This window comes from Cyphomyrmex costatus, unplaced genomic scaffold (genome assembly GCF_001594065.2).
Source record: "Cyphomyrmex costatus isolate MS0001 unplaced genomic scaffold, Ccosl1.0 scaffold565, whole genome shotgun sequence".
In the NCBI taxonomy this organism is placed as follows: Eukaryota; Metazoa; Arthropoda; class Insecta; order Hymenoptera; family Formicidae; genus Cyphomyrmex; species Cyphomyrmex costatus.
The window spans coordinates 897,376-924,434 of NW_017279836.1; the positions used below are offsets into that span (position 1 = coordinate 897,376).

The 27,059-nt window shown below is 34.6% G+C and overlaps 1 protein-coding gene across 1 annotated transcript; it reads left to right on the forward strand.

The window, feature by feature from the left end:
- The first annotated feature begins 6,934 nt into the window (after positions 1–6,934).
- Positions 6,935–8,113, forward strand: LOC108779199 (uncharacterized). Its single transcript, XM_018546564.1, has one exon. The coding sequence runs from the start codon at positions 6,935–6,937 to the stop codon at positions 8,111–8,113; it is 1,179 nt and encodes a 392-aa protein (XP_018402066.1).
- Positions 8,114–27,059: the final 18,946 nt, after the last annotated feature.

A 27,059-nucleotide genomic window follows, 5' to 3' on the forward strand; every position in this document is an offset into this window, starting at 1 on the left:
TTACTTTTATTATTGTTCCTTTTCGCTTATCATAAATATAATATAATATACATACGTAGATTCTAAGTCTACATTTGGCTATAAAAACATCGTGAGAAAAGACGTCTAATGGAACATTCATTAATTTTGGAGCGTTAACTTTTTCCCATAGTTCTTTATAATTTCTGAAGATTCCATTTCATGAGACACATGAAATAAATTTCATGAAAACGAATTCATTTATTATATTTCAAAGATGTAATTATTGATCGAGGATTAAGACTAATTAATTTTGAATCAACTATAAATTTCATTAACTCAAGCAAAACACAAGTTTGCAAGATTCTAAACACAATTATCACTATTAAATACTTACATATTGTAGAGAATCAAAAACAAAAATATCAGTTAAAAATAGGATTTTTCCTTTTATTTAATTTATTTTCATCGGCCTAATTTCCACTTGTAATTGTTAATGTCACAGCTGTTATATCTATATTGAACAGCTTTGAAAATTATAACTCGTTTGTACAGTTATTGCGCACTCAAGCGAATTACTTTCCCTCTTTTTCCTAATATATTTCCGTGACGTAAAAACTCGTTACCAAAATTGAACCAACGATCCTCAAAGAAATGAGATTCGATTTTCTGATACGCCCGAGGCAATAATTTGAGAAGAACGTTCAGTAATAAACTTTCTACTGAGCCGCACAACATGTTGACGATTGAAATTGGCATTTAACATTCGTTTAAATCTTATAAATCAAAATAGGTACGTAATATTTTCTACAAACCGCACAATCAATTAATAAAAATATAAAACAATAACTATTTATTTTACTTACATATATACTATGCGCAACGTAGTAAATTTTTAGAGCGTGAATAATACTGTAATCATTATCTAAAGAATAAATCAACTTAAAAGATACTGTTGAATTTATTAATTTTTCGTTCACATTTGTTACCGACAATGTACGGGTTAAGAGCAGTGGCTCTACATTGTAGCGGGCGCTGCTCGCATTAAGATTAAGATGGCGAATAAAGGCTTTCAGAGACGACACGTGCGTACAAGTGCTCGTAATTATTTCTTAAATAAGTGAAACCCAGCAGCATTAATAATCATCCGCAACATTGGTCCTTCGAACCGGATGGTTAGTCTCCCGAGGAGGATGCTCTAGAGAATCGATACACATCGAAAACAAAGGTAGAGTGTAGCAAGCGAAGTCAGGCGAGTGCACGATTGGTCGACAACGAGAAGCATCGAGTCGTGCGTGCTTGCAACGAGCAGATACATTGAGGTATTGACAATTCGGTCTTTGCGACACATATCTTCGGCCTGTCTGAGTGAGCATCGAGCAATAGCGACAACAGTGAGTAGCGCTATTCCGCAACACATAGAACGAGAATTGCGCGGCGTCAGTTACACGGCCGCCATTACGCACGTCGAACAATCCACGCGTCACGATACAAAGACACGAGCGTATCGTCGACCGTGAGTTCGCTATCGGTTGGCATATTAGAAGTTGCTGACCACAGAGAAATCCGCCAAGCCATTACGGACTTCTGCATACAGAGGAGAAGCTGCGAGTCTTCAACGGTCGCACGCACGACAGAGAGAGAGAGAGGAGAAGCTGCGAGCCTTCAACGGTCGCACACGACAGAGAGAGAGAGAGAGAGAGAGAGAGAGAGAGAGAGAGAGAGAGGAGGTTCGAGTCGACGACGATTGCATATAGAGAGGGAGAGAGCGAGAAGAAGCTTCGAGTCAACAACGACCGCAAGCGGCGAATTCGAGACAGCGAGCATCCAATCGGCGTCGAGTGGCATCGGCAGTGCAGACAGAACAACTGCGTTTAACCAAGTAAGAAAGTGAGCATTCCATTTACATTCCTTGCATTTATTATTCGTGTTTGAGGCATTATGGAGGCCTTAATTAAATCTCGAGGTGTCGTGAAAGATAGAATTACCTCTTTCAAAACGTATATCGCGAAAACGTTAGCTACATTTTCGAATCCATCTACGCCTATAGATGACGTCACGGCGTTAGACAACGTCTTATAAGTTAGCGAAACAAAATGAGCGGAATCGATTCAAATTATTTTTTTTATTTGTTGCTCATTTGTTGCTGAAAGTTCCCAAAGAAAAAAATTTGTTGCTCTGTCGGTTTTTTTTTTAAATGATGTTCCACTAAAGGAAGTATAAGTTAGCGGAACAATATACGTATAATAAAAACAATTACGTAAAAATGACGTAGAAATATGTTGCTAATTTGTCGAAATATGCAAGTTACGAATTTGTTGCTTGCAAAATACGTGTAAATAACAATTAAAGACCCTAGCGTGACAGCGGAACAAGAGTGAAATAGCAATAAACAATTCGTTGCTCGCCTAAAATTGGTACCGGGATGTCGTCTGAATTTGTTGCTATCGAAATATAATATAAATAAATAATTTAATTAAGTTTCATATAAAACATAATTTTAAATCTTTTAGGTCCACTGATTTTCATAGAGACGTATAATAAAGACGGAAAAGAAAAATATTTTATGTTAAAAGAATTACCATTATATTTTGAAATATTGATCGAGAATCGAAAAGAAAAGTACACTCTTTTGGCTGTGATAAACTATACAGGACCACGTCATACTAGAACATCTAACCAACAATTAGGGAACTTCACAGCAATATGTCTTCGACCAAACAAAACATGGATTCAGTACGACGATTTAAAAGAAAAAGAACAAACAAACATACAAAACAGATCCGCAATTGTTAATATATGTAACAAATCAAATATAAATTATAAAAAATCTATTCACCATATGCTAACCCACTGGGATTTCTCATTGTTCCTTACACTTAATTTGCAAGCAACAAATTCGTAACTAGCATATTTCGAGAGTAACAAATTCAGACGACATCCCGGTACCAATTTTAGGCGAGCAACGAATTGTTTATTGCTATTTCACTCTTGTTCCGCTGTCACGTTAGGGTCTTTAATTGTTATTTACACGTATTTTGCAAGCAACAAATTCGTAACTTACATATTTCGACAGCAACAAATTAGCAACATATTCCTACGTCATTTTTACGTAATTGGTTTTATTATACGTATATTGTTCCGCTAACTTAAACTTCCTTTAGCGGAACATCATTTAAAAAAAAAACCGACAGAGCAACAAATTTTTTTCTTTGGCAACTTTTCAGCAACAAATGAGCAACAAATAAAAAAATTAATTTGAATCGATTCCGCCCGTTTTGTTTCGCTAACTTATAAGACGTCGTTAGACATACGTGAACGCGTTTTCCGAGCAAGAGAAGCATATGAGAAATTCGAGCAAATTCAATCGAGTATTGAAGAGTTAACTGAGGACAATCAGAGTGCGGCGGAATATCGCGCAAATTTCGAAGAAAAATATTTTAGTGTTATCGCACAAGCTGAGGCTTTACGCATGTGCAATGCAATAAGTGTACACACGAATACGTCGCGTTTGAGCGCTGAAATTAGCGGGGCTTCCTCCACACAAACGCCTGTCGTTCAAACAACGACTGGTCAGAGCGCGATGAATTCTATGGCGGGTATCGCGGCGCCGTTACTCACATATAAACCATTGGGTATTAAATTACCAACAATCGAGTTGCCAAAGTTTAGTGGTGAAGCATCTGAGTGGCTTAGCTTTCGTGACACATTTGAGTCTCTCTGATACATAGAAATGAAACAATTGATCCAATACAAAAATTTCATTATTTAAAGGCAGCGTTGCAAGATGGCGCAGCGCAAATTATCAAATCTTTGGAATTTACCGCGATCAATTACACAGTGGCATGGGAAACTATGTGTTCTAGATTTAATAACAAACGGTTGCTTACATATAATTATATTAAAGCCATATTCGATACTAAGGTGTTAAAAGAAGAATCAGTTTCTCAGTTACGCGAGACAGTTGATATAGTTAGCAAGCATTTACACGCTTTAAATGCATTAGGTCAAGCAACAGAACATTGAGATGCTTTATTGATTTATTTAATTTCGACAAAATTAGATACTATAACGGCTCGTGCTTGGGAAAAAGAGCGTGCTGGAAATGAAGTGCCCACGCTGGATGACTTCAAAACATTTTTAAATTCACGTGCGGATTTGTTAGAGACGTTGGAATTAAACAATAAGCCGGTTAGTAAACTAGATTCCAAAGCGAAACAATCAGATCGATCGAAGGTCAAATCCCTTCTCGTACAAAGTCATATAAGTGTAGTGTGTGTAAAAAAGCGCATAAGTTGCCAATTTGTAAGAAGTTTCTAGATCTCTCACCTCAAGAGAGAGTAAATCATTTGAAAACAGCGAAGTTGTGCTTGAACTGTATGAAGCCGGGGCATTTCGTGAAAGATTGTAAAGCAGGTTCGTGTAGGCAGTGTTCCGGAAAACATCATACTTTGATACATTTCGAGAGAGCATCTTCACCGCAGGTTACGCCGGTTGAAGAAACTAAAGCTGATTCAGTTTTATGCTCGCATAATCAGCACAACACTCATAGTGTTCTATTGGCTACAGCATCGATGGTGGTAGTCGATAATCATAAGGTGAATCACAAGGTTCGTGCAATTTTAGATCCAGGTTCTCAATCCAGTTTCATTACGACTAGGTTATGTAGAGAGATGGGATTGCCTGCATCAAAGATTCAGATGACAATCGAAGCAATCAATGGGAAATCATTCCAAATAGAACATAGGTGTGATGTCAAGGCAAAGGCTCTACATAATAATTTTCAGTTTGACATGCAGTGTTGAGTAATTCCAGAGATCACAGGACAATTGCCAACTCAATACATTGATAGACAAGGGTTGCAAATTCCTAGTAACATTAGACTTGCGGATCCTTCTTTCCACATTCCAGGCAATATTGACATGCTTATAGGTGCTGACTACTTTTGGAGCCTACTTTGCATAGGACAATTGAAAATAGGAAAGAGTCCACTCACCATGCAAAAGACCAAAATAGACTGGATAACAGTGGGTCCGTGGAAGAGTAACTTATCGAAAACTATTAAGTGTAATTTTGGCAGATCAATTGACATTGATAGCAATCTCACGAAATTCTGGGAAATTGAGGAGATAGACGCCGAAAGGACGTGGTCTAAGGAGGAGAAAGAATGTGAGAAACATTTCGTGGAAAACACATATCGTAACTCTGATGGCAGATTCGTGGTAAGCATGCCACTCAGAGAAGATGTCAGTAAACTGGGTGAGTCCAAATCAATCGCTCTTAAACGTTTTTTCAGTCTTGAAAGAAGATTGTTAAGGTGTCCGACTCTCAAGGAACACTACGTTGCGTTTCTAGAAGAGAGATTAGGGCACATGTGTAAGGTCGCTGAGGAATCAGCACATGAAGCTTCGTATTATTTACCAAATCATTGTGTTGTTAAGAATGATAGTTCCACTACCAAGGTACGCGAAGTATTCGATGCGTCCTCACCAACCGATAACGTCATATCTCTCAACGATATCCAAATGGTAGGACCCGCAGTTCAAGGTGACCTATTCGCATTGTTAGTTAGATTTAGAGTTCATTCATACGTTATATTGGCCGACGTACAAAAGATGTACAGGCAAGTGTACATATACAGATCCAAAACAGCGTTCGTTACAAAGGATCTTATGGCGCTCCAGTGATAAGGTTCCTATACAAGTGTTCGAGCTAAACACGCTCACATATGGTACAGCATCGGCATTCCTGGCGACAAGTTGAAGGAGTTAGCTAATCAAGTTGAAGGTTCTTCGCCGAAGACGGTAGGAATCATACGAAGAGACTTCTATGTTGATGACCTCGTGACAGTAGCAGAAACGATTGAACAAGCTATACAAATATGACAAGATGTTTCACAGGTCTTAGAATCAGCAGGGCTTCAGTTGCGAAAGTGGGCTTCCAATGAGCAAGCAATAATTCAAGACGTTCCGAGATAGGAGCAAAATTCAGATAGCATTAACTTCACTAATGACGGTACGACTAAAACGTTAGGTACTACTTGGCAAGCGCTTTCTGATAGTTTAGTGTTCACTAATAAAGAGTTCAACCAATCTAAGGTTACGAAAAGGCAGGTCTTAGCGGAAACTGCACAAATATTTGATCCGTTAGGTCTCATTAGTCCGTTTACCATTCTAGCTAAGATCCTCTTGCAAGAATTGTGGTTGCATAAGTTGTTATGGGACGAATCACTTCCCCTTGATTTACACAATAGGTGGACTTCATTTCGTCAACAAGCACGGAGTTTCAAATCAAAATACCTCGAAACGTTGTAGGAAAGGATAGTGTAGAGATACAATTGCATGGTTTCGCGGATGCGTCTCAGAGAGCATACGGCGCATGCCTATATATGCGAGTTCAAGACTCCGATGGAAATATTCATACGGCATTATTGTGTGCAAAGAGTAGAGTGGCTCCACTCAAACAGCAAACTATCCCACGTTTAGAGCTTTGTGCAGCTCTCACCCTCGCGCGCCTGGTCGCCAAGGTCATTGAGACATTAGATAGAGTGGTCGATAGAATTATCTGTTGGAGTGACTCATCAATAGTTCTTAGCTGGTTAAGAATGAAGCCAAATGCGTTACAAGTGTTTGTGGCGAATCGTGTAGCACCAATTCAGAAGTTAACAGGGTTGTATCAGTGGCGACATGTTCCGACAGCAGATAATCCAGCGGATTGTCTTTCACGTGGCTTAGCAGTAGATAGATTAATACAGTCACAACTCTGGTGGCATGGTCCGTCTTTTCTAGTCAAGGATGAGACTGAATAGCCTACATTAGGTATAGCAGAAGTTAATTTGCCAGACGTAAAAGGTACGTGCTGTGCAATCACAGAACAGATAGCAGAGTCGTCTATATTCGAAAATGGTTCAAATGCCAAACGTTTGATTAGAGTGATAGCTTATTGTAAGAGATTTTCTTATAACTGCAAAAATAAAATGGATCGTAAAACAAACGAGCTTTCAGCGACAGAAGTCATGGACGCGTTCAAAACACTAATCAAGATAGCTCAACAAGAATCTTTTTTAAATCAGGTGCATAGTAACAAGAGAGAATCGATTTTGTTACATAAGAAGTTGAGTTCTCTCAATCCATTCTTTGATAGCGAGGGCCTTTTACGTGTAGGAGAAAGGCTACAAAACTTGGAATTTTCTAATGATAAAAAGAACCCCATGATTTTGTTAGCAAAGCATCGTTTTACTAAATTACTTCTCATAGAAGAGCATACACGACTAATGCACGCGCCACCGCAAGCATTGTTAGCGTCCGTACGGGAAAGATTTTGGATAATAGGTGGTAGAAATCTCGCAAAGAAGGTTATTCACGAATGCATAAAATGCTTCAGAAACAAACCGCAGCAAGCACAAGCAATAATGGGTGAATTGCCTAAGTCTCGTGTAACGGTAACCGCACCTTTTCATGTCACAGGAGTTGATTACGGTGGTCCTTTTCTGATAAAGGATAGAAAGGGCAGAGGTTGCAAAACAAACAAGTGTTACGTGTGCCTATTCATATGTTTTGCCACAAAGGCGATACATTTAGAATTAGTCTCAGATTTGACCTCGGAATGCTTCATTTCAGCGCTCAGACGTTTCGTGTCTAGACGAGGTAAGCCGACTCACGTATATTCAGACAACGGTACCAATTTCGTGGGTGCCAACCGAGAATTAAATGATTTAGCTCAATTTCTATTAAAGGAACAAACAGGTCTCAGTGAGTGCATTAACGACATAGGGATAAATTGGCACTTTATTCCAGCGTACTCTCCGCATTTCGGTGGTTTATGGGAGGCGGGAATAAAGTCAACTAAACATCACTTAAAACGGGTGGCAAGCAATGCATCGTTAACATTCGAGGAATTTTATACATTGATTACACAGGTAGAAGCGATACTAAATTCGCGTCCTTTAACTCCCATGTCGACTGATCCTAACGATCTCATTCCTCTCACTCCTGCTCACTTTCTAATTGGAAAAACCTTAAATTCGATGGCTGATCCAGATGTAACACATCTACCTGAGTCCAGGTTATCTAGATGGCAGCTACTTCAAAAACTGCAGGTAAACTCGTATGAGGTAGACTATTTTATGGACTGTGTACTTTCGACTTTAGCTTGACTGACGGACGAAGGACTTTACGGACGATGAGCGGGGGGCGTGGGGTCGGCATGGGTGTCCGGTTTAACCGGTCCCCCTGCCGATTCCATGCCCCTCTGCCTGGAACCCTGTGGGAGGCGAGGAGCGGGAGAATCGTCGTCTCCTAGCGCAGGGTAAAGGACGGGTGGCAGAGGATCTTGGTGTCCTCCTCTGTCACAAAGTGTTAGTTAGGATGGTAGCGCTACAGCGCTTTTGGGCTGGAGGCGCGGGGAGTTTACTGCAGTATGGATCCACCGCGTCTTCTCTCGGTTGCGCCCCAGGTAGGACACCCGTGTGGTTTTAGTGGATAGGCCCCTTGTCCTGGTTAGGTCGAGGGGAGAGTCACATAACCTCGTCCCTCTCCCCGGAGGGCGGGGTATGCGTAACGCATTTCCACACGTAAAAAAAAAAAAAAAGATCAAGACCAGGTGGTTCGAGTAGCCACTGTGAAGACGTCCACGGGCATTGTACATATCACTATTGCGAAACTATATCCGCTTCCTATTGAAACTGTTACATGTTAGTTTAGCTTAAGTTATCATATCTTCAAGATTTAACGACGAAACGTATTCATTTAAATACATGTGTTATTTGTTTGTAATCACAACGTGATCAAATTTTAGTTTATTAAGCATTATTACAGTCCACTCATGAAGAAAGAGAAACACTTTTGAAGTTTTTGATTGAAAGGCATGCTTTCAATGCCGGGGGGCATGTTAAGAATTCATTAGTTTTTCATTTACGTTTTGTTACCGACAATGTACGGGTTAAGAGCAGTGGCTCTACATTGTAGCGGGCGCTGCTCGCATTAAGATTAAGATGGCGAATAAAGGCTTTTAGAGACGACACGTGCGTACAAGTGCTCGTAATCATTTCTTAAATAAGTGAAACCCAGCAGCATTAATAATCATCCGCAACAGATATCGAGTGCCATAAATAAAAACTCGCAAAATACGAAGCTTTATTCAATGTTGCATCACAAATGGGCGTGTTTTGCAATGTGCGCTATTAAAAAAAAATTGCAACCGCGTTTAGCACTACAAATTTCATGTAGTTGATGATTCTGATTAATGACTATACCGAAAGTTACAGAGCACCATTATAATCATGCTTCCCGTTTTGGGTAGTAAATTCGAACTTCGACCGCGCGCCTCCAAGTGGGCAGTAGATTAATTAATTAAATTTACCGGTTAACGCAACGACCCATAAATTTAATTACTTCGATCACTGAGGAATAAAATTTTGACAGGCAACACAATAACTTTTTCAGCAAACAATGTAAGCGTGGCAATCAACTACTTTCGAACGTTAGTTATGACTCATCGCGTATTATTTGTTGTCGCTATCAATTATAACTTTTTTTTTATTAAGGCCCAATTTTTCATTATCTAATTAACTTGTGCAACACAGGCATAAGCAATCAAGTTAAAACAAAAATGTGTGATACACTAATAATCGTATTTGATTTTTTTTACAATTAATATTGTAGGATGTTATTACAAGGAATGCTAGGAAATAAGTATTCGACGCCGTAATTGAAAACCACGAGACTTCTTAATTGAACTCTTTACTATGTATTACAAGGTAAGCCCATGACACATAGAAAAACGTAAGGCCGTAAACGTAATCAGTAAGCGAATTGACCAATTACAGTTGAGAACGTAAGCGGCCGTCGCTTACGTTCTCAACTGTGATTGGTCAATTCGCTTACTGATTACGTTTACGGCCTTACGTTTTTCTATGTGCCATGGAGTGTACCAGTGTTGCCAACTTAAGCCTACGGCACACGGTGCGTGTTTAGCTGCTGGTTTCGTTGATAGATTTCTTGTGCGCTACTCTGTTGGCAGCTTTGCATGCAATTAAGACGGCATCGCTGATTGTTTACGCTTCATACGAGCAGAAATTACCGGTTTGAAACATAACCTTTCAAACTACGTGTCATAGAGAAAGAGGCATGAAAAGTAAGTTTTTAATAAAATTATATGAAAATTAGTTGGTCATATGACATATTTATATTGTATATTACCAAACTATCGTTATTTAATTGTGATAGGTTATTACTTTTATTTAACTAGCACCAAAACACGCAGCGAAAATAGCACCGTTTCTATCATCGAAAACCAGCAAGCAAATACGCATGACATCACGCAGCGTACAAAATCTCTAGCTTCGTAGCTAGCATGTTTGCTCGCATGGTTAGGTCGCATGCGATTTAACACGAAAAAACGCACCGTGTGCCGTAGGCTTTAGCTATTTTCTGGCTAGATCTAGCTTTTTTTTCTTCGATCTAGCTCGCAAATATTGACTTTTGCTATTAGCTATTTTTCTGGATATTTCTTAAAGATAATACAGAGCTAGCTAGCTATTTCTTATGATTTTGATTCTTGAGATTTTTTTATTGGATACCAATCGTTGTACGTTAAAATTTTCAAACCAACGTAGCGAACATACCCAGAAAGATACGCAATGAGAGCCTAGAGATGGCGGGCCACTCTACACTTTTCTACACTTATCCTATTTGCAAGGACTCATTTAGCAAAAAGTACAGTACTTGAGGTTATATTCTCGTATTTCTGTTATATAAACTAGAATTCTTTAAGTCCCGACTTTATATTGGCATCATCATTTATCAAGAGCGCGCATATTTGTATTCTTCTCATCTGGCATTCAATAGAATACATAGAGTATAAGTAAGTATATGTATAATAAATATAATAAGGTTAATTGTGTAAAATATTATTGTTACAACATATTGCTTTACAATAATTGTTTTAGTAATGGAAAAAGTACGACAGTACACACAAAAATTTAGAAAAGAATGGTTGAAGCAAGATATTTTTGCAAATTGGCTTTTGGAATGTCCTGCCGATAAAACGAAAGCTCTTTGCAAATATTGCAAATGCGAAATTAAAGCAAAATTATACGACTTAATGCATCATGCAAAGACGAAGAAACATATCAGAGCTATAGAACCATTTTCATCATCTAGGTTTCATCAGGCAACATTGGATGTCAAAGTAAAGACCCTAAAAGACTCTATTGCAGAAGCAAAATTAGCTATGTTCGTTTGTAATCATTCTGCTATCTTGTCAATTGATCATTTAAGTATGTTATGTAATAATTCTTTTAATGATTCTTTAGCAGCTAAAACCTTGAAACTTCATTGAACTAAGTGGTATCATACAATGTATATTATATCCTCACTTTCAGCAGGATTTACTGAAATCAATTCAGTCAGGTTTTCATAAATATAACTTATTTTTAGACGAATCTACTGATGTAACTGTAAAAAAAACTTTTAGCTTTTGGCATTAACTATTTTGATACTGATAAAGGAAAAATCATATCTACATTTTTGACATTAACAGAATTAATTTCATGTGATGCAGAAAGTCTTGCTGTTACAGTTAAAGAAACATTAAATAATTTCGGATTACCTTTAGAAAATTTAATTGGTATTGCAACTGATAATTGTAGTACTATGATTGGGATAAATAATGGTCTTTACCAAAAGTTGAAAAAAGATGTTCCAAATTTAATTTTAATTAAATGTGTTTGTCATTCATTACAATTAGCAGTATCTCATGCAACAAATGATACATTACCTCGTGTTTTAGAATATTTAATTTCTGAAACTTATAACTGGTTTTCACGGTCATCTGCTAGAAAATGTCAATATAATGAATTATATAAAAATGAAGGAAAAGAACCAAAGAAAATTGTACAGGCTGCTAATACAAGATGGCTTTCAATTGAGTCTGCATTATCCTCGATTTTAGATCAATATGTGGAATTAAAAACTCACTTTGAAATTACACGCATTTCAGAAAAATGCTACAATGCAGAGCTTTTATATAATATGTATAAAGAGATGAGACAAATTTATTATATTTATTATTTTTAAAACCTATCTTTCATAACGTTCAACAATTTAATAAAGCATTTGAAGCTAATAACGTAGATCCTCTAAAATTATTTAAGGATCTTATCTTACTCATTAACAGTATTAGTAAAATGATAGTACTTCTATCTTATAAAATAGATCCTATAAAGAATGATATTGAACCATTTCTAGATAATAATCCCTATTTGGGTTTTGGATTTGAGAATAAAATTAAATGTCTCAAAGAAGAAAAAAAAATTAGTATTGAAGAAAGAAACAAATATAAGATTTAGATGTAAAACTTTTTTATTGTCTTTATATAAACAAATAAAACAGAGATTACCTGATAACATTGATATTATGGAAAAAATTAGTTAATTTTCGATTGAAAATGTACTTAAACATAAAACTATCAATTATTTGTTTATTAACTGAAATGAATATCGATCCTTTACAGATTTCACAGATAGAAATCGAATATAATAAAATTTACCTAATTAAATGGAATACATACATCATACTGTACATTTTTGGGGAGAAGTTTATAAATATCGAGACGCTGTAAGAGAAAATCCTTTTAAAAACATTGCATATATAGCGTTATTATTTTTGGTACTTCCAGTGTCAAATGCAGAAGTTGAGCGTATTTTTAGCCAACTCAACTTAGTAAAAAATAAAACAAGAAATAAATTGAGCCTTAATATGATAAATTCAATACTTTTACACGCTATGGCTTAAGAAGGCACGAAAAATGCTGCTATGATTATGAATTACCAGAAAATGTATTAAGACGAATTGGCACTACAGAAGCTTATCCCTCAAAATATGAGAATTTTGATTTACACGATTTAATATTTCACAAATGTTTTACTTCAATTTAATCGATGTTTTAATTACATTAAGTTCTATTATATTATATTATATATATTCCTAAATGTTACTCATTACGATAATATATGTTCCTAAATGTTACTCATTACGATAATATATAACATGTTAATTAATAATTTGTTTATTTTATAATAAAATATCTATGTGTAATTATAAAAATTTTCTCTCTCTTACTAATAAATTAGTATTTCTAATATAATCGTATTTTAAATATATATTTTCCTTAATTTTTAAAATCTAGCTATTATTTCGTTATTTTCCTTAATTTTTAAAATCTAGCTATTATTTAGTTATTTTCCTTAATTTTTAAAATCTAGCTATTATTTAGTTATTTTCCTTAATTTTTAAAATCTAGCTATTATTTAGTTATTTTTCTTAATTTTTAAAATCTAGCAATTATTTAGCTACTTCTGAAGTGTCGTCTAGCTTTTCTTTTTGTCGAGAGTTGGCAACATTGGAGTGACTTACGATGTGACACACTCAGCTTCTGGCTTGAGACTGACTGCCTCGCTGTCGCTGTCCCTCCCTCCTACATACAAAGTTCGGCCACATCAAAAGATGTTTTTCCGAAATCGCCGGCTCAGTCAGAAAATCGCGCGCGCTCTCTCAAGTAGCCTATATAGTATCACCGACTCTCGCGATTATCTTTCGTTTGGGTCGCAAGCGACGTATCGCACGATATCGCCGCGAACACCAAAACATCAAATACAATGCCGATGTTGTCGCTTTCTTGAAAGAACGAAATTAACACATAATGCTAATTATACCACAATATTGAATTATAATCAAAATTTTTAACAATTAATTTAATAAATTAATCCTTTTCAAAAGAGAGAAAGCCTTGAAGAAAACCAAGACTACTCGGATATATGATACAAAATAGAATGCTTATAGAGATACTATTACAAGATGCAAGTTATCGTTTTAACTAATTGTATCTGTATAAAATTAACATTTACGCAGAATAGAGATCCGAGCTTTTAAGCAAATTACATGTTCTTGGCTGCCAACATTAACTGCAGTTTCGAAAGCGTGACGTATTTGAAGAACGCATTCTTGGAGAAGTGCTTGAGGCAAAAGAACATTTCGGAACTTCGTGACTAGGAAGAAGCAACTCTATTATCAACGAGGTCAATGAATTATGCAACCAAAATGAGCATTTAAGCTCATGATAGTATACTTCATGTAAAATAACTTACGAAATTAAGCTATACAGTTAAGCTGTACGTTTTCAATACAATTAAAAAAATTTTTATCAGTAAAGGTTATAGCACTATTCTATGTTTAATCATTAAAAATAAATTACACGAAAAGCATTTATTATAACTTAAACAAGTTTTAATAACCTAAAATAAGGATACTGATTGTGTACTAAAACAAGAAATTCTTTTCTTCTCAGTTTAAAAACTAAAATTGTGAAATCTCTAATATCTCTTATAATAAGTCTGTATGCCGAAAAAATTATTTTTCAGCGTATAAACAAAATTCATTTTTCTATAATAAAACTACCAAAAAAATCTAACAAGAATTTCAGTAAGGTCAAATAATATTTCTGGTTTGTTTCAGTGTAGATATTTTCAGAAGGAACTTTCAGCTTTAAAGAAATGAACGACCGAGCTTTGTATTAATCAAAATAAATATTATATAGAACAAATTGCAGAATAAATATTTTTGATGCATTATTTTTCAGAGAACAAGCATGCAGTATCGAACCGACAGCAACATGAAACCCCTAAAACTTGTCGACATCTGTAAAGTCGACAGAAACGATGGGCCATGCAAAGAATAAAATTTTTCGCGTGGCCAATCTCCGCTTTTATCGCCTAGTTCGCTGTCTCAGTTGCATTTTCGTTCCGCCAACGAAAACGTTGGAGGTTTTTCTCGTTCTTTCATTATTCAACAAACTATGCGAGCGAGGTGAAATTTTTCGCGTCATGCTGTACAATCTCGCAAAAATTGCGGGCATAACTTAAATTCGTCCCGCAGGTATTGGTTGCGAACAAAATTAAGGTAGCACGGTACTTTTCTTAATTTAGTAATGATAAAAAATGCAAATTAGAAATTATTTTTTCAATATCTCTGGAGGAAAGATAAAATCAAATGAGAGAGATATTCATCGGTGAGACAAATCGACTTTGAAGCTATCGCATGTCAAATGATATCATCAATTTGCGATGAAATCACGTAGCAGGAATGTGTCTGAAGTCGTGTGTTCTCGTTTTTCTTATCTGACACGAACATACCGTATAATTGTCTGCTAATATGAACCACTGACACTATTTATTTCTACCAATGGAGATTAACTTTAATTGGTTTAACATAGTTTTTATCTTTTTCTAGTCTCCTTCGAGGAAAAGATAAAAGATATGTACGTTAAAATGAGATTAAAGTCAATCTACATTAACTAATACGTTGAAAATGGTGAATAAGAGTCAATCTAAATCTGATAATATATTCTAATATTCTATATTGCGAAGAATATCACGTAATGTTTGGCGTTTCGTCCCGGCTTCCACTACTGGACTCATCAGTAAGGTATTGTAGTAGAAGCCTACCTTAGACGCCGGTGTAAGTTATTAAATCGAGATTCTATATAAAGAGATATACGCGTATCTCAGCACTTGCGAGAATTTGCGAATATCGATAGACCTCTGATGGCGGGTCGACGTAGTAATATTCTTCGCAATATTTATCCAAAGTAAGAAATAACGTTCTATTAATATATGAAGTCCCCCCAAATTGCGCGCCGAACAATTGTCGGTCTTGCAACGCAAATCTAATGATCTGATTTTTAAATGTCCCCTCTTCTTTAATTGTTGCGCGCCGAAAGATTTTCGGTCTTGCAACGCAACTCTAATAATCTGAAATAACCCCCCTCCTAAATATTTGCGCGCCGAAGGATTTTTCGGTCTTGAAACGCAATTAATCTAGAAACTGTAAATTTTTACTTAATGAACAGAATTGCAATGTATTATCCGCGTTATTACAGCCTGCGGTTTGAAAACAAATAATTGAAGAATTAAAGGATTCAATCTACATTATTAGAAACAAACAAATAGAACAATGTATGTCTAACAAAAATTTAATACAATACTGTCTGTTAAATAAAAGGAAGATAAAAAACTGCATGTGTTTTCAATATTAGATATCTCGATAACTGCATTTATCTATTCAAATTATCATAGTAATAAATGCAATATTTGCAACGCGAAATTCAATCGAATTATGTAAAAGATGTTCAAAATATTTTCAACACAAAATATGATTTACTCACGATACGAGTCGCTGGCGGAATCGTGTAAGAAAGATAAAAAGGATCTGATGATACATACCTGCAACAGAAAAGATAACATACATTTTAAAATGTGTTATATAATAGAATATTTCATTCATAACAAATTTATTTTATAAATAGCATATAATTTGTAACATTTTAACTTTATTGATATAAAATGTTTCGTGTGAAGCATGAAGGATATTTCATCAACGAACGTAAAATAAAGTTTCAAATAGTATTTTGAGTCCAAATCTTCGTTTCCTTTACGTTCCACATATTTGTACTTAAAAACTTAAAAGAAATTTCAAACTATTATTTAACTTAGCATTATTTGAGTGAAATCTGATCAATATAACGTCTTTCATTCCAATAAAATTTCTTTCCGACTTTTTCCTAACACATTAACATAATTTTAACTCAGGACAAATGAATTAGGATAGATTAAAAAATCAGAACTATGATACACACACACACACACTTTCTCTCTCTCTCCTATAGTCCGTGGTTCGAAAGAGTTAATCCCTTCCTTAACGGATGAATTAATCCCACTCTGCAGTTAACGTGCGCCATGATAAAAGATAATTACGGCAACCTCGATTCCACTTTCTCGCGTCTCGCCTGGAGCAATCGCAACTTCCCGTACAAGTTTCGATTGTCTTTCCACCCTGACGCGGCAATGATGACAGTATACTTCGTCGGTGATTTTGATTTGTGCGCACGCGTGATTACAGAACCGCCGAGGAGTTGGCGGATCGCCAAAAGCGCTAGAGAGAAAGGAGGAAGAGGATTGACTTTCAACTTCCGGCGCTGGAAGGAAGATTTCCTCTCGTTATTCTATATTATCGTCTCTTTTCTACTTCACGCGCATTTATTCCTTTCCTGTAAAATAATTTCATTTAGTCTCTTGACACGAGAGAGAGAGAGAGAGAGAGAGAGAGAGAGATTTTCTGTTCCCTTTATAATTTTCTTAAAACGTTAGCTTAAAATGTTTCTTAGCTTGTTCGATGAAATTTGATCAATCTAAAAATTAATTAAAATATTTTTTACAAAAAATGAATTAAAATACTAATTAATAAACTTGATTAGAAAAACAACTAAAATACTCTTCAGTTGTTCAAATTAACTTATTGTGTATCATATTTCTAATCAACATTATGAATCGATAATATTATGTACATGTTTGTACATACATGATTTTATGCTTTTCAAATAATAATAAACAAATATGTATTCACAATAAATATATTTATATGTTAAACATTTACAATACAAAAGCTACATTTAGATATCTAAAGAGTACATCTTTTCTCTATTGTTACCATTCATTGTGTGTGTGTCACGTTATTATCACTGTTATCGTAGAAATATTTAATGTGTAGTACCTTCGTTATTTATTCTGATGAAGTTTGGACCAGAATAATAAATTGATTTCTCTATCTCTCTCGTCTTCCTTTCTGCCGTCCTTCGTTAAATACGTTACTTTTTTTAACTTTGAAAACATGCCAAGGCAGAGAAAAAGAGAGAGAGAAAGAAACGGCAAGGGTGAGAAAGGAATATGCGGAGGAGGTGCCAAAGAAAAAAAAAAAGATGAGATGCGAGCTCAAAGACCTTGGCAGTGTGCGAGCAACGATGAATGGCGAGCACGATTAAAGTAAAGTTGCTGGAAAAATGTCGGAGTGTTAAACGCGTCATTCTGGCGCCACGCGTGCGCAAATATGCGTTGTTGTCAAGCAAGATGACTTATCAATACGGAATCGCGACAGATTGCCAGCGAGAATTCGCCAGTATCCGGTGATATACGTGCATACCATAATTCATAGAACATTCGCATAAGCGAAATTATTGTCGTTTGTCACAATCAACAGGATTTATAAACATAATAAATTCTTTTATAAAAATATGTATATGTTCTCACTTTATCTCATGGTCAAAGAGATATCTAATAAAGTTGATGAGCATACATTGAGAAAAAACTGATTGGTATACGTGACTATAATAGCATGATAAAATAACAGCAGCTTCATTTTTATAGTTATTATATAATAATAATAATATTTCGTAGTTCTACATATTAAAAAACATATTATTGACGCTATAAATTAATATTATAATCATTTTCAGTTTCAATCATATTTTTCTCTTGTATACATTATAGAATTGTAAATATAATTATTATTACTGATATTATACGTATAGTAATGATCACAAATACCAAATTTTTTTTGTGTATAGATATTCACGAATATATTATTGTTTATTGTCAGTTTTATCGTAAAAAAGTGTCTCGTTTTGAAATAAATCGGAAATTGGTTTGGACCATGACAACATCGCTAAAATCGTAGAAATGCCTTGCTCTGATTTTATGTAACACAACAACAATGCTTCCACGAGTGCGTGCATGCAAAATTTGACGGAAATAGAATGAGTCATTGGTGCCTCGGATTGCATAATGACATCTTATTAGTTGCCGATCACTCCCGCGATCACTCCCGTCGACTTTAGGAAAGAAGAAAGATAGTCCGTGTAGATGCTAGGTAAATCGACTTTCACTTAAATGTCTCCATCAAGATACGAATCTTACAGGACGAATTAGAACAACAATTAGAATAAAATAATATTACCTGCGACACACCTATCGCGAAATAAACAAAAACCAACGTAATGCGCTTCAGATGCGATCCCGGATCGATACGATACTTTCTCGGTCTGCGTTATAAACCACCGTGTAAATTAAATTGCGTGTGCGAGCAAAGCGACGAAGAAACCTTTCCGGAAGATATTTCTAGATGCATTCTCCAGTCGCATCGATCCGGTGCACGTCACGTTCTAATGAAGCGAAACATTCAATACACGTCAATTTTCTACGCTCATAAAAATATATTCTTCTAAGAATTAAAACTTCTCGAATTATTTTTAATTTTTCCTTATTATTACATCTGTAAAATGCCGTTGTTATTATTATGATACTTTAACACAATTTAGAAACAAATAGTAGAAATATATTTCTCCAATAAAATTAACAACATTTATAATATATATTAAATTAATACGTACATTTATTAAAATTTATTTTTTATTTATTTGTTTACTTACTCAAAAATTGTATTATTTTAACACTAATAAAAGTTAAATATATCACTCTAATATAAAATATTTAAATACCATAATCATATTATATATTAAATTAACATTTAAATATAAATATTAAACATATTCAACATAAAAATTTTAACAAAAACCGATTTCAACATAATTACAAAATGTACTTTGTTACAAAAGATATTTTAAAAACTTAAAATGCAGTGATTATAAAAAAGAATTAAATTTCTCAAAAACAATCGAGAAACAGAAAACTAAAAAAATGGAATGAAATAAACGTGATTGAATAAAAGAACGTGTGAAACGTAAAACGATACATTTGCACTAAAAGTCTCATCGTCACGTACCGTCATAAATCAATGTTATTCAGACCGTTATACAAATAGAAATAGCGTAAGAAACAGCACACAGAGCGCGAGCAAGAATTAAAATTCGACTATAGTCGTCTCCTCCGGCGACAACGTTCTTGCAAAAATATCTGTTTCCACGTCGCGTAACTACTATACGCATACCGTCATAATGTAAGATAGCACAACGTCGCTGAATCGTTGAAAAGAACTGGGAAATTCAATGAAAATAAAGAGGAGCAATGCGCGAATAGGTACTCGCTTGCGCTCGATAAAACAACACGATTATGCGTTAGAGCGAGGAATAAGAGAACAAGTATAAATATTTAAAGTTATGTATTCCACGGGAAGAATCACTAACATCGAAGAAGCCATCGATTGTCATCAAGAATCTTTTCCTTCATATACTGAAACGCTAAAACAGCACTTCTTCCAATGCTTTCGTAAATTGATCGGAATTCCAGCAATCACATTATACGTTGAGTAAACGATACAACAATATAAATATTACGAAATGGAAAAAGAATTATGTGAAAACAATCTTTTTTTTTCTTCAAAACATAAATCGGTGATTTTTATATGCTAAAATAATTTCTTATATATACTCACATACTATAGTTCGCAGAACTATGTCGTCATCCACTTTTATGCACACAACAATTCTTGTATTTGCATATTTTACACGCATGAAGGAAGTTTTGAGTAGAATGTTTCGGAAGGTTGAACAGAAAATTTATTATAGGTATGCAAAAGTAAGATCACATAAACCATACATTGAAAATCGCCTATGAAACTAGCGCAAGAATTTAATATAAGCATGGCTTCTTAGTAATTTATCGGATGGGTGTAGATTATGCAACCGAAAAGTTAGGATACGCAGTATACCAGTGAAGATATGTTTTCACATGTTTAAGAAATTCAAAATAATATTTTATCATCAAAAATACAAAACAGATTGCGTTATAAAGTTTTTGTTATCCAAATGAGTAATCGAAAGAAATAGCGCACGAAAGAATGATTTTACAAAAATATAAAAATTTAGATAGAAAGAGATGAAAATATGAAAATATAATCTATTGGATTATCAAAATAATTATACAGAAAATACAAGTAGGCATGGCAGCAACAAGCTGCAAAAGTTTTGATATTCAAGGAATCAGTTTCAGCGTCCAACAAAATTATTGGGATAACTTCACAAAATTATTTTCAGATATGTATCTGGCTAAATTTTTAGGTATTTCAGTAAAACGAAATTTCTTTTTGTATATCAATTTTAAGGTAATTAAAATTTGAAGAAAATTGAATTTTTTCCTGTAACATAATAAATAATGTTGCCACATTTTGGAAATAAGAGCTTCTGTAATTTATAGTAATATGTAAAAGTAGTCGTTAATTTTTACATAGTATGTTGTGATAGAGTCGTTAATTTTCTACGCGTGACAACAGACAAAGTTACAGGTACAAGTTCGGCGGATACTCTGAGATCGATTTTCCGATACTCCATTATGTATAGTTGCTTCGATTGTAATTTTATTCCGAACGGCCTTGTATATTGTTATGCGCGCAGCCTTAATTGAAGTACTTTTAGTGTTCTCGGCTTGTAGCTATAACAATAGCCACTTTGTTTTTGCATAGCGTGTATAAAAGAGCAACCCTGAATAATATCTGTGCATTTCCGCGTATTTCTTTTTATGTTTTTCATTTATCCTGATTTTTCTGTTCTGCATTTTTCAAATCTTTTTCCATCTCTATTTTAAGCACATTTGCTTTTTATTATCACATCTCATCCTATTTTACAATTTCTATTTTATACATACAGAAAAAAACACGGTAAAAAAACCATTTTGCATCTGTATGAGAAATGATCCACCACTCAAATTCTTATTAAAATTTTATGTTAAATTTTTAACATATTTAAGTATTAATTTAACGTAATGTGATTATGTTATTTAAATATTTTGTATTAAAATTTATTGTAATACAATTTATAAACAAGTAAAAAAAACAACAAAAAATAATGTATTTTAAAACATAAGTTCTAAGATAAATATTATATTATAACGAATAAGAAATTGTCTTTAACGGTCAAGCTTGGATCTTAGGTGTTATTATTGTATAATTCCGTGTGAAAAAAAAATTTATTAATATATTACGTATGTAGTCTTTCAAACCGCGCACCGAATAATTTTTCGGTCTTGAAACGCCACTCTATGTAGTTTCGTAGAGTTTCAACACCGAAAAATTGTTCGATGAGAGATTTGAATTACTACATACGTTAATATATAAATTTTTTTTCCACATGGAATTATAATAACACCTAAGATCCAAGCTCGACCGTTAAAGGCAGTTTCTTATTCGTTTCTCACAATGTACAACTCTAATCAACTACCGTAGTAATATCACTTTAGTTAAATTGACACAAGCAATCTAACAATTTTTAATGCTTATAGCATCTTATTGGATCTTAATAATATGTTGAAAGATATTAAAATTTAACGATGTAATGTTAAATTAATGATAAATCGAAATCTGAGAAAAATAAGATTGCGAAGAATATCACAAGTTGGCGTTTCGTCCCGGCTTCCCACTACTAGACTCATCAGTAAGGTAATGTAGTGGAAGCCTACCTTAGACGCCTGGGGAGATATTAGAAAGAAGTTCTATATATGATAAACGGATAATCATGTATCACAGACTTGTGAGAATTGGCAAGCCTAACTATAGTATAGACCTCTGTCGGCGGGTCGACGACGTAGTGATATTCTTCACAATGCTCTCCGTTAAATAATATTTTGAACGTATTTTGCAGGCATTCTAAAATTATGATTTGTGTTAATTTCATTTTACAAATAAAATAAGTTTCACAGTTTGCTTGAAAATTGTGTCAAAAGTTCGTATATCCGAAAATCTATCATTTATCACAAGTATCAAATTTTATTTATTCTAAATATAATAAATCCTATAATAAGTTTAATTCATTACAATTGAGATTATATTTATTTAATAAAGAAGAATTAATTTTGTTTATTTTATCTTCGATAAAATAAAAAAATAAAGTCATGTTTTCAATAAACTTTTTACTACATATTTATAATAAGTATAACATTTTAAAACAAGAGAATACCTTTGATGAGATAGTTTAACAAAATTTTCAAAAATCTATATGTAACTAAATTTTTAGATATTTCGGCAAAATCTTTCTTTTTATGTGTGTATTATAATAAGAAGTATTTTTTAATGAAAAATTAATTATATTAACTGATCTATCGTTTTCTTAACTGATCTTCGTTAAGCGATAAAACTGCGACCTCTAGAGACAACAATGAAGTGCTCGTACAAGATCGAGATTCTAGCTAAATCAACAAAGTTGGACTGCTTTCATCCCATAATCCACTACGTTTGTTTTATTCTGATAAATCCTCCAATCGATTCACTTCATTCTCTCCCGAGACACCATTAAGTACACTTCGTCGGAAGACGTGCTCAATGCACGTGGAGATAAACAATCAAACTATAAATTGTTAAACCGCGACAATTAAGAAATTAATGTGCTGATTATTTACTAAATTTAACTGAAATAATTATAAAATATCGAATTGCTTTTTTTAAATCGGAATTGATCCAAAAATATCGCGTAATCTGAGAAAGCCATTTCTAAAATTTATAGAAGCTCGACTCTTTTAATGTCAATTTAAAAATGTCGATTTAAATTAGAATTAAATTGATAATTATGCATAGTTTATGGAAAAAATTTATGTGTAGAAGCATAAAAAGATAAAATATAATCGTAATATCATTTCTGCATATCTACAAAAAAATGTGCAACTTGCATAATACAGTTTCACTGAGCCAAAAGATATTATAATAAATACATCAGACTAGGGAAATTTAACTTTCGTTTTGCGAGAAGACAAACGGAACTCGGCAAAAAGTTTTACGTTGGTATTGTTAAATAACATGCTGGCGAAAAATCTGATCTACACAAGCAGCAAACAGTCCAGGCATTCCTACGACTTTGCAGATGCGAAATTGCTGAGCGTTATAAATAAAGCGGACGGACGGTAGCCTTGTCCGCGACGAATTTAAACGTGGGCGGCTGCATTTTATTTGCACAGTAGAAGGAAACGATCGACGATAATAAATGGCGCGCTAAAAATATTAGTTTCTGAACGGATCACCTCGATCAATTCCGAAAAATCCCTCGTCGTCGCGACTGCGTTGTTTCTACACGTGGTACTGAATGGTCTCGACTCTTTTACTTATCTCCCGGAATAGTCGACATTCTTTTCCAACGGCGAGAAACAGTAAGTACGCTCTTTAGAAATTCACTTCTTCGATACTTTATGTTCCACAAACACGGATTATTAAAGTAACATTAATCCAAAGTCAAAGTAGTTAAGTAGAGCGTTCTTGCGGTCGACAATTTTCCATCACGTGTTATTACCCGACATCAAGTACGACATTATATTCACCGCTCAAGAAGGCTGAGAGCATTAAGACTCAAAGAGAGTATGCACTTCCGTTTCCTACTGTCCTTCTCCTCATCTCTCTCTCTCTCTCTCTTTCCGCAAGAGACCGTTATGTTCCTCAAAGCGATCGACATGGCAGATGGACAGGTACCTCTCATCCGCAAGTAGTATACAACAAAAGGGTGGGACGATATCGCGACACAGGCACATACCGCGAGAATGAAGATATGGGCGTTTTCAGGATGCGCATGGAACATGCATCCGTAGTCCCGAGACGGAAACACACAAATACAGGATAAAATGAATCGCACGACGGATGTTTCTCCTTTCCTTTCTTTTCCTCTTTTTCTCTTATTTTAGCGCTTTCGTACTTTCGGAGCTTGCTTCCACACGATGTTGACGCGTTAATCGCTTCGCAAAGGTATGTATATGACACGATAATACTAATCCTTCGTCGGCAATGTTTAAAAGCAACTTTAAAAGCTCGGTCGCTTTTTCTTTTTATTGTGAATTCTGCAGATAAATTTAAAACTGCAAAAAAATAAGCAAAATACAATCAACTGGGACAGAAGCAAGCTTCTATCCCATATAAGGTCGCCAGGCAGTTACAACAAAAGCAACGCTTAGCCAACGCTACGATTGTCAACTGACAGCAAAGGTTCTATCAATCAGTGCTGGACCATCACTGTCAAACAACAGGCAGTTAAATAACGGTTGTCGGTTAAAGTTCTATCAGCCAATACTGGGCCGTCACTCTGGTCCAATAACTAATTAATAGCAATATAAAAAACAGCAAACGTATTTTTATAACAAATTTGCATACTTTTGCACTAAAAAGTGTTGACGCATCGATCAAAAAAGGTGCAACAGAAATATTTGTCGTATAACGGAAAATTATTTCTCTGCGAAGCGGCGCGGCCCGCTTTTAACCACCGTACACGGAATTCGTTATAGAGATGGCCCAATTCCAAGAAATCCTCTTCGCCAATTCGAAGCATGAAATTTTCGCCGTGTCTGACAAATAGTTCGAAAAGTAGGCGAACTGCGCTATACGGAATGCGCAGGAACGTTTTATCGGCACCCTGCCCGGCGTTTTGCAGCTAACATCGTTTGATACACATTACAATATCTCTTTACATATCTTTATGCGAACGGACAAAACTATGAGTTCACCCATAGAACAACAATATATGTTTCACGAAAAGAAAAGCTATATCTGGCAGCGGTACTCCGTTCGCATGTTAAACCGTTGAATATACTCGTGCCAAAAGTGAACGTACATATAATATTCACATGGCGTTTTCGAGGCGCCATGTGACTCAGCTTCGGAAAATATTTCTTACTCATCAAATTAATTCCTCATGATATTTGACAATCAGTTTTACTAACGATAAGTTATAGCGCAACAGTAGTAAATTTAGTAATAGCAAACCAACACGGGAATATATTAAATAACAAATGAAAATTCAATAAATAATTAAAATCATATTAACCCTTTATGTACAGATAAAAGATTATTAAGAAATTAGGATCACTTCTTTTTACTTTGTAAACTACTTCGTTACATTTAAAACTCAATATCAAAAACAAACAAAAAACAATATCTGATTAAACTTTCTACAATAAAATCAAGTTTTACAACAATAAGATTATTTGTTTGAATTTTAAATTTTATAATTTCGAGACCGAAATCAAATTCAGCGAAAGTCTTAAGGTGTTTTTAAATTTCTTTGTTAGAGCTCTCGTCTTCACAGAGTTAAATAATATTAAATTAGCTTAATTCTTCAATCGTGCATCTTCTTGAAATGTGAAATAAACATGTTACTATTCAGCTCTTGTCTATACCTGCTTTTACATTTTGATGCCATTCCAAAGATTCTTAATTGTTTGTCTAATTAAAAAACGCAGATTTTTCCGAATCGGCCGCGAATACAAGTACAAGAGACGTTTTTAATCATAGTCGTGTTTCTCTATCTCCTGAAATTACAACCCAATTGTAATTGACGCCGGAGGCTGCTGGTGGCAATACTACGAAAGCGCCCACGAACTATTTTCCTCGTGGAAGTACGCCAAAAGTGACTCGACACACTTCGCCGATGGACGAACCGACGATGAAGTATTCGACGAAGAGAAGTGAACGCTGAGATCATCGCTCACACCCGCCTGATATGTGTTATGGCTAATATATGCAATCACATTGCAAACATATTCAATAATAAATGAAGTAAATTTTCGTATCTACGGAGATCATTTTTATTTTAATTTTGTAACAGTTGAGCCGGTTTATTAAACAAACGATCGACTACCATTTAATTCGTGACATAAGCGGTTTATTTTTTAACGCGAATAGATTAATTGAATTGAATGAATTAAGTGGATTGATTTCATCGTGAGAGAATATATAATATCGTCAGTTAAATTAAAAATATATGTTTCGAACTGAAATTCAACCGAAAAAATATTTTAAACTAAACATAGCAGTAAAAGATGGAATATTTTACGTTTCAACAATACGTGCGTTTTCCTAAAAAAAATCAATCGTTTAATCTAGAAATGGATAAAATTGTTCTGTATTCAGTTCTAGTCGATTTGCGAACATATTGAATAAAGAGAAGCTGAATCCAAAGAGTAGATTGAATGATCGAGGGAAAAGCTTTGATCTGCATCCATTGAAGATGCGTGAGATGCGCTTTTCAAAGGCTGTAGCCAACAAATCTCTTGCATATTCAATGGAAGAGACCTGCATATCTACTCCTCTGTCATTGTATTTACTTCGCTGCCGCAATCGCATTTTTATTATTTAATATACAAGAAAATTTCCCGAAACTGCCCACTGATTTTAAAATGATATGGTTTGATGAGCTGAGTTACACTTTAAAGTTGTAAAGGTAAAGATTATAATACTATTTGTTACTTTATTCGTAAAAAATGTGGTGTAATTCTCATCTAAGAATTTTATTCA

Excerpts from the sequence above, each read along its gene's own strand:
- LOC108779199 (XM_018546564.1), top strand. The coding sequence starts at position 6,935 with ATGGATCGTAAAACAAACGAGCTTTCAGCGACAGAAGTCATGGACGCG.